This window comes from Pseudochaenichthys georgianus, chromosome 14 (genome assembly GCF_902827115.2).
Source record: "Pseudochaenichthys georgianus chromosome 14, fPseGeo1.2, whole genome shotgun sequence".
NCBI classification, from domain to species: domain Eukaryota; kingdom Metazoa; phylum Chordata; class Actinopteri; order Perciformes; family Channichthyidae; genus Pseudochaenichthys; species Pseudochaenichthys georgianus.
The window spans coordinates 27,058,905-27,070,940 of record NC_047516.1 but is presented as its reverse complement, the minus strand read 5'-3'; the positions used below and the strand labels follow the sequence as shown (position 1 = coordinate 27,070,940).

The 12,036-nt window shown below is 41.8% G+C and overlaps 1 protein-coding gene across 2 annotated transcripts in view; it reads right to left on the bottom strand.

The window, feature by feature from the left end:
* The window catches only part of srrm3 (serine/arginine repetitive matrix 3), an 81,837-nt gene that overhangs the window by 33,703 nt on the left and 36,098 nt on the right, over positions 1–12,036 (bottom strand). For both annotated transcript variants that reach the window (XM_034098336.2, XM_034098337.2), the window contains exon 2: positions 4,694–5,010. In XM_034098336.2, coding sequence (XP_033954227.1) covers positions 4,694–4,998 — 305 coding nt within the window. In that variant the 5' untranslated portion in view covers positions 4,999–5,010. The remainder of the gene's footprint in view (positions 1–4,693; positions 5,011–12,036) is intronic.

Sequence of the window (12,036 nt, the reverse complement as noted above, 5' to 3'; positions counted from 1 at the left end):
ATATTGGGTTTTTCAACAACAAGAGACTCAAGAGGGTTGATCTCAGTACAACCGAACATTAAACAAAATACATTTTCACATCAACTCTTAAAGATGGAAAACAATCTTTTAAAAGTTGATAGTTCTAAGACAAAAACACCCAGGCCGGTTAATGCTGTTTAGAGATCTGTCAACCACAAGCTAGCATAGCCCTAAATCATACGATACCAGCTCGTCTATTGAGCTCTAAAAGGGGCCATCGTTTACTAAATGTACATCACGCTCCATTGCAGAAGACTTGAATCTAGGGATTGAGACTATAAATTATTTTGGGAAAGTAGTCAATATTCTCATTGACTTTTTTACAACCAGACTTCGTTGAGTCACCTCCTGCTGGCCATTAGAAAGAATGCAACTATAACTAACTTCATTTGCTACAGGCCGGGAGGACGCTGCTTGAGAGCTCCTATAATGTATGTAACCTGCAGCACATCTAATATACATACAAGAGCAATGTTCCCAGTGGCAGCAGAGCACTGAGTGCACCCTGACTGGGAGATGCTGCTGGGTAGCTAAATGAACAGACTGCTTTAATTGCTGAGACCGTCTAATTGGCTCCCACGGTGAGGCCATCACTCATGACAGACTATTTATCCTGGTCTTATCTCTGGAGAAGGGCATGGTTGGATTGGTGGGGTGATAGTAAAGGGAGGAGGGAAGAGTCTGCCATGCTGGCAGGGTTAGAGGAGGAGGCAGGGATCCAACCTGCCCCCCAGCCTAATCCTTCACTCAATCAGGATGGGGGGATCAGAGGTGACGTATAGTCTGAGCCTAGTGGCTTATATCCATAAATAATGAAAACCGACCCCCAGCCACCATTTTAATTGTGTCTAATGCTTGGCATGGCTCTCCGTCCCCATCCCTGTGTTTCATCCCCTGCTCTATCCCTTAATCCTGCACACATGCACTCACACTCATTTCAAGAGGAACATTGGAGAGGCAACTGTAGCTGTGCTGAGCCAAGCTGGCAAATGAGATGTTCCTTTTATTATAGCTTAACGAGATGACTTGAGTGTGAGCATGGCTTCAGCGCTCAGCTGAGTGGCCGGCACCCTTGAAATGCGACTGACTGCCAGCGAGCTCGTGCGCTGAGTGGAGCTGGTCAGCGCGGCTGTCCGCTCTCCCGGTGTTCGGCCATCATTAGCCAAGCTGCTGCCTGCCTCTATGCCGCTCCATTCCACGTCCTGACTCTGGTACATCGTCTCAAACCATGAGGAACCACTCAAAGCCAGGAGACGAGTGGACCCTGACAGATGGCCGAAGCACACCCCCTCCTTTTTTTGTGTCCAGCAATTCCCTTTCAGTCAGATCAATCTGTAGCTCCACCCTGCACTTTTAACACGCCTCACTGCCTGACAAGCATCACGCTTACTATAGCAGGAATGGGGAGCACACTTAGAGGAAGAATAGGGAAGGATAATCCGTCTCTACCTTCTCCAAACCCCCCACATGAGCATTGATTTATGCATTTGCACACTCTAAAACAATGAATCAGTCTGTTTTGAAAAATGGAGGCCTTTCTTATCGATAAAATACAGATTGATTGGAAAAGGGGAGAAAGAGGGAATGACAGCAAAGTTCCACAGGTCGGAGTTAAACTCATTTCCTCATCAACTTTTATACAATCAGACTTTTTGCAATCTGTTTTTGAGTGATGTTAAAAAACTGTGACGAGGCATCAGTGTGAAAATGAATATTCTCTGTGCTGACAGAGAATAATTACCGTCTCAGTTTCCTGCAGCCTGCGAGCTGTGGTGGTTCCGGCAGGAGTTTGTTGGAGGTTGTGGATTATTCACCACAAACACACCAATCTCTTCCTAACTTTGTGCTGGAGGACAGACATCATGCTAATGGAGCAGACTAAGCTGTGTTGGTCTGTGTTCTCCCCTATCTGTCTCTATGGCAACCTCAATAAGAACCATTACTTGAGGAGGAGGAGGAGGACATTAATATAAAGTTCAAATGTTTGCAGCAACATCAAGGATGAGTAATGTTCCTCAGAGACATAAACCATCTTGTTTGTGTTGCTTGCTGAAGTATAAATAGACATGTATCACCATGTTTTAACCCTTGCATTATGTGTGTGTGTGTGTGTGTGTGTGTGTGTGTGTGTGTGTGTGTGTGTGTGTGTGTGTGTGTGTGTGTGTGTGTGTGTGTGTGTGTGTGTGTGTGTGTGTGTGTGTGTGTGTGTGTGTGTGTGTGTGTGTGTGTGTGTGTGTGTGTGTGTGTGTGTGTGTACAGTGTAGTATACACATTCTGTTGATGATAGTTTATCATATTTAGTTATACCTTATACTGTTTAAGTAGACTTCATGTCCACACATTTTAGCTTATCAGGGGTGTTTATAAAATAATATATATAAATATATGAAAGTAAAACGGTTGACATTTAAGAGTATTTAGTCATAAATGATTTTGAACATTAAAATCTCCCAAGCTTTGTTGTTGTCAATGTTAACATTAACTTAAGTAAATGTGTTACATGAGTTCCTCCTGGCTGTTCTAATGGGGGCTGCCAGTGTAGTCCAGAGGGGGGGGGGGGGGGGGCCAGCATAGGAAACGGTCCCTTCTATTTTGTTAAGTAATTGAGTTATTGTTTTTTTAAGCAGTGTCTTGAACATCTTGCCTTCAGTGACTGTTGTCGTGAGGTAAGTGTAAAATCCTAACACACCATTTCTTCTGTTTTAGGCTCATCAGCACCTGCCTGCTCCTCCACCGGTGCCCAACCAGTAAGGAGGAGCCGCGAGGACAGTGACACGAACTCGCTCCTTCAGCGGCTTGCTGATTGTGAACATTGCCAATTATGCTGAATGGGGCGCTGGCCAAGCAGGAAGCACCCCGGTCTCTGCCAGAAAGATCCCTGTAGAGTCCTTCAGATACTATGGGACTGCTTCTTATTCCAGTTCCATCCAGGATCACAGCTTCCCTGCACATTCGTTTTATTTGTTTGTATTTCACGTTATTCTTCCCAACACAACATTAACATCATACAAGCATTAGGGAGGGTTTCAAAGGGAATCAAAAGGGACATTATAGTTTATACGGTATGCCAGCTATCACAACTACTCAAAATGCATTCATCCTGATCTCTTCCTATTTAAATATCATGCTGCTAAAAATGGTAAATCACAGATACCCAGCTGCTGCGCACCCGTTCCTAACAAAAGCGCAGCCCCTTGTGTTTACTACATTTCTCTGCAGGGGTTTGTTGTTTTTTTCTTCTCAGTTAAAATGACTTTGGCAGCTAACAGATTTTGAATGTAATGTTTATGTGCAGCTTGTGGACTCAGCAGCCAGCAGGTATATATTATACCTGTCAATGGCAAGAGCTCTACTGCAAGGGGAAAGCTTTCATTGCTCACGCCAGCTCCTCAATAACCCAATTGTAAGAACAAGATAAACAACTGCTGTTTCACTTCAAACAGTAATGTCACTTGGCATATTATACTCGGTGCAACTGGAGTGCTTACTCAACCGCTCAACACGAATTGTGCTTAACTCATGAATATTTCATATTCTTATCCTACAATACATATACATTTTTTCTTTGAGTCTGGATTTATTAAAATCTCTGAACCGCTTGTTTCATCTTAATGAAGGCCAACTGTCCATGAGCAGCTGAACGTTCATGAGATTAGCATAATCAATGGCCCTAAGTAGCTGTATAAGACGACCTGTTCTGCTCCATTTGTGGGCTATAATCATTCACTAAAATGTCAGTACATTTAAATGAAGTCTTTCAAGTCACTCCATGAAATTGTAACAGACATATCAGTGTCAGTAATTGTATTAGAGGACTTTAAACAATTAGTACAATAATACAGCTGCCAACACAGTGTCATCAGTGGCGTACTGTGACAGAAGTAATGAAGAAATGATTTGACTTGAGGTTTGAGAGTAAAACAAGAAGCAGAGTCTGTCCGGGGGACAGGAGCGTTGGGGACAGATGAGAGAAGATGATACAGATGGCAATGTGAAAGGGTTATCCCTGTGTAAAGACCCTGCTGTCAGAATAAGATTATATTCATAAAACCTACTCAACTGACTGATTCATATGCCAACACATTAAAGAAAATGTTTTTATTTTCTTAATTTAAATCAATCTTTTTGATCAAATGTACACTGATCAAGTTTAGAGGCATTATACTTCTCAAATCGCGCAAGTCTTTACTTCATTGTCATTTATTTAGAGTTGTGTGAATTTTCCCTCTGGTTTTGGTACCTGCTCCTGAGGGAAAGATCTGTCTTCGCTGCTATATGATCCACTATGTTCCCCGGATAGTCTCTACATGTGGCTTTCTGCTGTGAGGTGCTGAGCAGGTAGTGTACAGTGAATTGTTACAGTCTGAGAACAGCTGAATACAAAATCAGAGAGTTTAAAATGTACGCATCTTATAAAACTCTGTAAAGCCTGGTGATAATTCTCTCTAGGCTCTTTTCTTCCTATGAAGTAAAGAAGAAGTCTAATCGAGGCGTTTCGGGGCAGAGGGTGGGAGAGGAGAGGAACTTAGCTTTTGCAGACCATTTACACGCACAACAAATTATATAAACACACTACAGGAAAGGGAAAAAGCCAAAAGCATAATAGGGCCCTTTTTAAAAATGCTTTCTAATGCATGAGGCCCAAATTATAATCGTCAACGGTTGTACATACCCCTGCTCCTCCATCATCTCCTGGAGCTCCATACATTTGAGCTCCACCCTCCTCTTCCTCTCATGGTCCAGAATCTCTCTGTGTGGCTTTTTCACTAGTACGGGCTCAGCTTTGGGCTCCTCCTCCTCCTCCTCCTCCTCCTCTTCCTCCTCTGTACCTGGCTGACCCTCCTCACTTTTAGCCTGTAGGGCTGCGGTGGGCGTCGGCCCTCCTGCTCCTGCAGCGGCTCCCGCTCCGGGCAGCACCGGCTGGGCCATCCCGTTTGCACCATCCTTAGGAGATGGCACCCTCGCCGCATCGTACATGATCGCTGAACTCTGTGGAGACACATGATGGAGAGATCTGTCAGAACAACGCGAGGTAGCTTTATGGATATTGGCAGTTTCATATTATGCTAATGATTTTACATCCATTCATACCAAGAACACTCATTTGGGAGTTTTTTTCCATTTATTACTGAATTCTGTTCCCTGTTAATTGTGGTTTGGTGTGAGTCATTCTTATTCACAAGGCATACATTTAGCAATACAAAATGAAAATATGATTCACTTTGAAGACTGTGTTGGGCCCCGTTATGGCCCCTGAACCCTGGTTTGTCAGCCACAAAGCTGCCATGTGATGTTTTCCAACACATGCAGACCCTAAACAGCATAGTGGAATGAACAGTAAGCCACACACACTGAGAGACGAGCGGAGATGTTAATATGTCAGGACAGGCTGCAGAGTTTCTGGCTGAATTGAGCAGTGGTACCCTTTGCAAACACTCACACACGTCAACATGGAGTACACAAATGCACACACACGCACATGTCATGATGCATTGTGGGAGACAGCGCTGGCAGTAACTTCTGCTGCATGAGTCAACAGCAGAGAAGTGCCTGGAGGCAGGTGAGGGGAGAGAGTGAGAGCTACATTGCTCTTTTAAAACTCCTGTCTCCTGGACCAAATAGAAGCTGTAAACCAAGGTCATGTGCCAAACATGCATCACGAGAGCCAAGGGAGAAGAAGAGTGGAACAAAGTAAACGGCTTAAGGACACACCGACTTTAAGCAACAAAACGGGTGAGAGAAGGATGTGGAGAGTATTGATTTGAGTCTTTCAGGGGACACTCTACAGGAAAACACAGTTATGTTCATGCACTGGTCAATGTTAGGAGTTTGGGCTACAGTATGTACAGAACATGTTTTCCTTCAGTGAAAAGAAAACTATGCTTTTACATATTTAGTTAATTGCTAACTTTGTCCATTTGCCACATTAGATTTCTCCTAAATTCACCTAATTAGATAATGTGTTATTTACATATTTTGACAATGCATTTAATTTAGTGTAACATAAAACAATTTTCCTAGTGTGAGTTATCAACTGGAGACCCTATTCACCTTCTGTGTCTTGCAAATATCTTTGAAGGTCTTTTCCTCAAAATATTTTTTTCAGCAAGGCAAGGCAAGGCAAGTTTATTTATATAGCACCTTTCAACACCAGGCAATTCAAGGTGCTTTACAAAAATGAAAGACATTCAGACAAAGGCATTTAAAAACAGTAAAAGATAATAAAAGAAACATTAAAAGAAAAACAAAAAATGAAAGACATTAAGAAAATGGCATTTAAAATCAGTCATTAAAAAGAAAAGCTAATAAAAGAAACATTAAAAGATAAAAGTTACAGTGCAGTCTAAGATATGAATAGTTCAATTCTTTCGGTTCTTGATTTTTAATTTATTCACAGAACCTCCCTTTGGAAATCCGAACATTTCCGTCCCGATTGTTAATTTAGACTGATTGCTTTCACCATGTTATGCTCGCATGACATCCACAATAAGTAGAACTTATTCACCGGCAAACATTCCTATCTATTCTGTATTCTGAATGTTTTTAAGTGGTTTTCATTCATCATTCATTGCCTTATTTACAGAGCATTTCATTCATAAAAACATAGAACAAATAAAATGTTCACAGTATTTTCTGATTTGTGGATTGATGCAAAGAGTTATTTCAAATTCCTTCTGTAAAATGTATAACACGAACACTAACCAATGGAGAACCCTTTCATAGTGATAACTATTAATGAACATTCACACTACTCTCTTCCCCATGACTGTTCGTAGAAACACTAAATGCAGTCTTAGTTTTTGACTTGCACATCCTTTCTGTTTCTGGCTGGTTTACTGATTGAAAGGATGAGGTTGTTATTTAAGAGAATAAAAAAACAGTTGTCTGGTACGAGTGCAGCATAGACTGTACTCTGATAAAGATGGATGGTACTGTTAAAGCCGATAGAACACGCAGGAAGAGAGGAGGGTCTTTATGTGCCCAAGAGCCTCGGCTTCCCAGAACCTGCCCCCTTCCTCTGCAGCTAATGGCTTCATTTTTCACTGAGGAGCAAAAAAAGCTCCACCGAGGCACTTCATCACCATCACACCAGCAGGGGAGGAAACAGGAAGACAGTGAGACGGGATGGACATACCTCCAGAACCACTGTCCTATCTTATCCAAGTGTATTTCATCTGATCATTGGTAGTGTAGAGTACAGCGGCTTGTGCCATGTATGCAGGCGGTTCTGGAAGTCTTTCTGGTGGATACTAGGGGTTGTGTGTGCTGGTAAAGAGCCGTGGATCTGAGCGTGGCGACAAGACTCTGGGCTGACAGAACAGGTGGCGGAGCAGCAGGAGGCATCAGCACTGAATCTATTATACAGTAAACCAGCACTTGATATTCCGTGCCAGCAATCTGTCATCTGCAAACGCCAGTCACAGAACAACTCAGTAGAACAATCTCACTCAAAAGCCCTGAACGAACAGTCAGGTACTAGACATAACCCTCTGTTGGAGATTGGATGTAAGTCACTGAATGGGACGTTGTATTCTAATAATGGATTGTTAGTCGGAAAAAATCTATCCCTGCTTCCTGTCACGCAGTTTTTTGGGGGATGCAAAATGTATATACAGAAAGTTCCACAGGTACTGTACTGTAACCTGATTGGCTGCTGCTGAGTGACTGACAGTTGGCGTGTTATCAAAACTGACCAATGAGGAGCCGGCCTTATATTTGCCTGAGGCTGTGGTGACCAATGGGAGAAGGGCTCGCTCTGTTTTTATATGTATACACCTTGTTGACTGCCATGGGCCGATCAAAAATAAGTTGACCTTCACCAAATGGTAGCGGATGCTGTTTCTCTGCTGCGTCACATCGGGTTTGCTCACCGTAGTAAGCATGATACAGGGAGAAAAAGGCACTGGTTTGACACAACTGTGTCAATGTGTGGTTTGTGTGCAAATAAAAGGGAAAGACGATGTCGGACGTGTCTCAGAGAAAGATCAATGTATTCCGTATGAAAGAGACAAAAAAGAAAGATGGCCCTTTTTATGTTTGAAATCACGATGGCATTCAATACATGTTCCATGAATATAATGTTTTTGTTGGGCAGTCTAAGTACTGAAACATTTTCCTCACTAAGTAGTTTTATAGCACTATATAGCATATGAAGCAGTATTTTTTACGGAAAAAGGCTATATTAAAGTTTGTTCTTAAATGTGCATTATAAATGAATGTAAAAAATATCAGTTTTTATTTATAATGAGGATTTTTGGTTTCGCCGGCACAAAAGTATGACTAAATAACATAGCAACAGGAAAAACATTGTTGAAGGCATGGCTATTGCCATATAAGCAATGTTATAATCCCAGAATGTCTCAATGGTGCAGACACAGTTTATCTCTAAACCAGGTGGCTGTGACTGCCCAGGTGTGGACTGTTGCTAATCCGTTTTGTGCTGGACATCATGCCTTGGCCGCTGAATCTCTCCTGGTAACAAACTGCACACACTTTAAACACACACACTCGAGCGCACATACGAAGCTGTTTGAATTTCAGCTGTAATGAGCGTAAATAAAGTGAAGAAGTCATCTGAACATTTTGCAGGAATGGACCCTCCCATCCAAAATGAGAATTCTCCACGAACGGCAGATGTGGGTGTTTCTAAGCTGGGAAGCCAGGTGCCGGCCTATATGCTAAACGATGCTCTACATATCCAACCATCTCATTAGACTAATGCATCATTGCACAGTCATTCCTTTTGTTCCCGAGGGGTGGACGCGAAAAATCGGTTCTCTTTCAAGTTAAGACAACTAAATCATTTAATTGCGTAACAAAATGGAAAGGGGAGGCTTGTCAGTGAGCTGATAAGGCAACGGAGCACAGCAATTAATTGTGTGAGTCCTCTGCAGGGACTGAAGGTTATCTGCAGCGACTGTATTAACGGCACCAGTCTATTCTGCTATTATTGCCAGGGCGTAGAAGACTGTCACATCCCAACAAACACTGCTTGTAATTAGTCATTATGCTAAGTGAAGTTGTTAAGTGTCACCCTCATTTAATTCAAGTCACAAAGAGATAATGTGCACTTTAACATTCAATATGGCATTTTAGAGTAATGACACCGATTGCTTTGACATAAGAGAGCCATAGCTCCTGCCTTTTCTCTGTCGAAGAGGAAGAAGATGGCTCCCGTCTGGTCTTAAACTTCGCCCGTGCTTTTCTCCGCTGTCTGCTGCTGTGTCGGCACTGCAGCCTGTCTTCTGCTGACAGCGAGCCTTATACGACAACAACAACAGGGTGTGAAATAATCCTGGTTAAAATGTTGAAGGCTTGCCGCCATTCAAGTACAAGCGTCATGATCTCTTAATGATACGGTTGCTGATAGCCCACGCAGGGCTGACTCATCTGATATACAGGAGATGGATCACGCAGTTAAAGCTCAATTAATAAGGATAACATCACCGGGGCCACACAGTGAAAACATCTCAGTCTCATTAGGCTAATGACACATTAGAGAAGGGGATTGCCTGGACTTGAGCCACAGTGTGATAATAGTAGTTTTTAATTCTTGCTCAACAGAGGATATATATCATTACCAAGAAGTAAATGGCATCATTTGTACTACACTCTGCAGCCGCTGGAAGCTGCTCTAAACTGGAATATGTGATGGATAGATTACCAGCTAACTGCTTACATCATTAGAAGCACATTTTGACAAGGAGTTGACTTCATGAGCAACTCAATTGGGATAATTAATTGCAGAAAGCAGATCGATGATTTCCTGTTTATAATGACATGATCCATCAAGCGTTACAATCTATTGCTGCAATCAATTCTACTGCTAGAAAAACATTTCAACTATTTTGTCTATAAGAATATGTCTATGACTATGACAGGTGCAATTTAGAACACAAAACAATTCCTTCAATGGGTTAATCCACCAACCTGTTGGTTAGTTCTAATAACATGTTTGCACAGATATCCATGGTGCCTAGGAGATGAAACCGAACAATACGTTTTCCTACAGCTCCGTGTGGTTCATTCTCCTTCGGGAAAATGGCGTTTTTGTTTTACGCTTGGCTGAGGGGGAACAATAGTTGTATTGACTTGTAATAAATTAAAACACAATAACATTATGTAACACACTATAATCTAAATGTTTTCCATATGGTTTTACATCATTACAAGCTTGACAGGTGCTGCTTTAATAATCATCTTTTTGTGGCCTTTCTGTCGGTTGAATGGCACCTTAGAGAATTAGCTCAACGTACTGTTTATTTAACTCCACTACGACACTTATTTTGTTCATTTTCTGGACATAGGGCTACATTTCTGTGAAGACGTACCTTGTTGCTCCCCTCAGGGTGATCAAGATTGTGTTTAGTCAAACTCTTTGGTTTATGACCAAATAGCTGCAAAACTATCCTAGCTCTAATTGTTGAATAATGTTAATTAGCAAATATTTTCAGGCTAATGATGGCGATGGCCTTGAAAATAATACCCGCTATTCAGTGAGATATTTAAATTCTCAATGTTAGCATTTTAAGATGCTGATGTTAGCATTCAACACAAAGCACACTGATTGCAGTGGAAGGAAATATATAGCAGTGTTGATGCATGACATGTAGCATTTCTGTCTACCTGTATACATTGAGAAAAAGCATTACAGCTAAGCATCAACACATACATACTTATACATTTTATCATAATCATTATAAAATTCATTAACATGGGAAGAGGTTAGCAATGTGATACCATTCATTCGTCATTTGCTCCATCTGAGCCAGTAAACATTTTCATTTTGTGTACAGTCTGTTTTCTGCATCTGATATTACGAACAGTTTTTTTTACATTCTAAATATACACGGCAGGACACTTTCATCACAGAACATATGTTTAACCATCAGTACATCCAGACCTGCTAATGTAAATACTGCAGTAACAGTCATGTGTGTATTACTAGATGAGAGTTAACATATTGTGTATGTAAAGCTTTCATTCCACTCTTTGCAGTAATAATTGCAGGTTGTTGTTGACTTCAGTCGGCACTACCGTACTCAGGGCGATTCGATTATTTTCCTCCAATCTTGATTTCTATAAATCATCCGACACAACATCAATATCGGAGGTAGAATGTCTCTTAAGCAACAATCCAGTCTCCTCACAGGAATAATAATGAATGTTCTATCCCATCATATCGTCTGCCTCTCATGTGGATGCCTAATTATATTCTACTGAAACAGTTAATGGATCTGACTTTGCAATTAGAGCGGGGAAACGCAGAGAAAACAGAAAGCTATGGTTTCTTTCCTTAGAAAACGTAATGCTTGTTTAAGTGGATTGCGTGGTGCTAGACTAGAGAAGACAAGCAGGGGTAGGACTCCTTGTAGCCACTCTGCTCACTAAAAGCCAACTCTCCTTTAACCCTGCGCCCCAACTCACATTAAGCCGGGTCACTCTGTGTTGAAAGGCTTCAGTTATCGGATCTCAGTCGGTGGCTGAACCTCAGATTGCAGGGTGGCAGTAACAGGGGGCCTGTCCCACACTGAGTGTCAGAAACAAGCCAAAAAACATCCTGGGTATTCAAAGTAGGTATTCTGGATATATTTGTGTGCATATGTGTTCAATAAAGTTCCCCCTCTGACTCAGTTTCATATCTCACGCTTGCCACAACACCTTTCCTCTAAAATAATCGACCCTTTGGCTGGAAGCTGGTGTATTGTTTTTAGCACTTTGGCACCCAGAGGATGTGTTCTCAAGGTCAGCTGTTTCCATTCCTGGCACGTTGGGTTGCTGTCGGGAAGCAAGCAGCCTCAACCCTTAGTTTTTCACCTCTTTTATTTATATATTTTTCTAATCGCAGTTGGGTGGAAAGTGCATACAAAGTGAGCCGAGGAGGTCTGAGGAATGGTAATGGAGAAGGAGGAAGGGATATTTGTGCACAGTGGCCTTGTTTATAATCCAAATGGGGGATCAAGAGTTTTGATGCATGTCATTTATTATGCATAGCGGTTTACCAAAGCTCTGCCA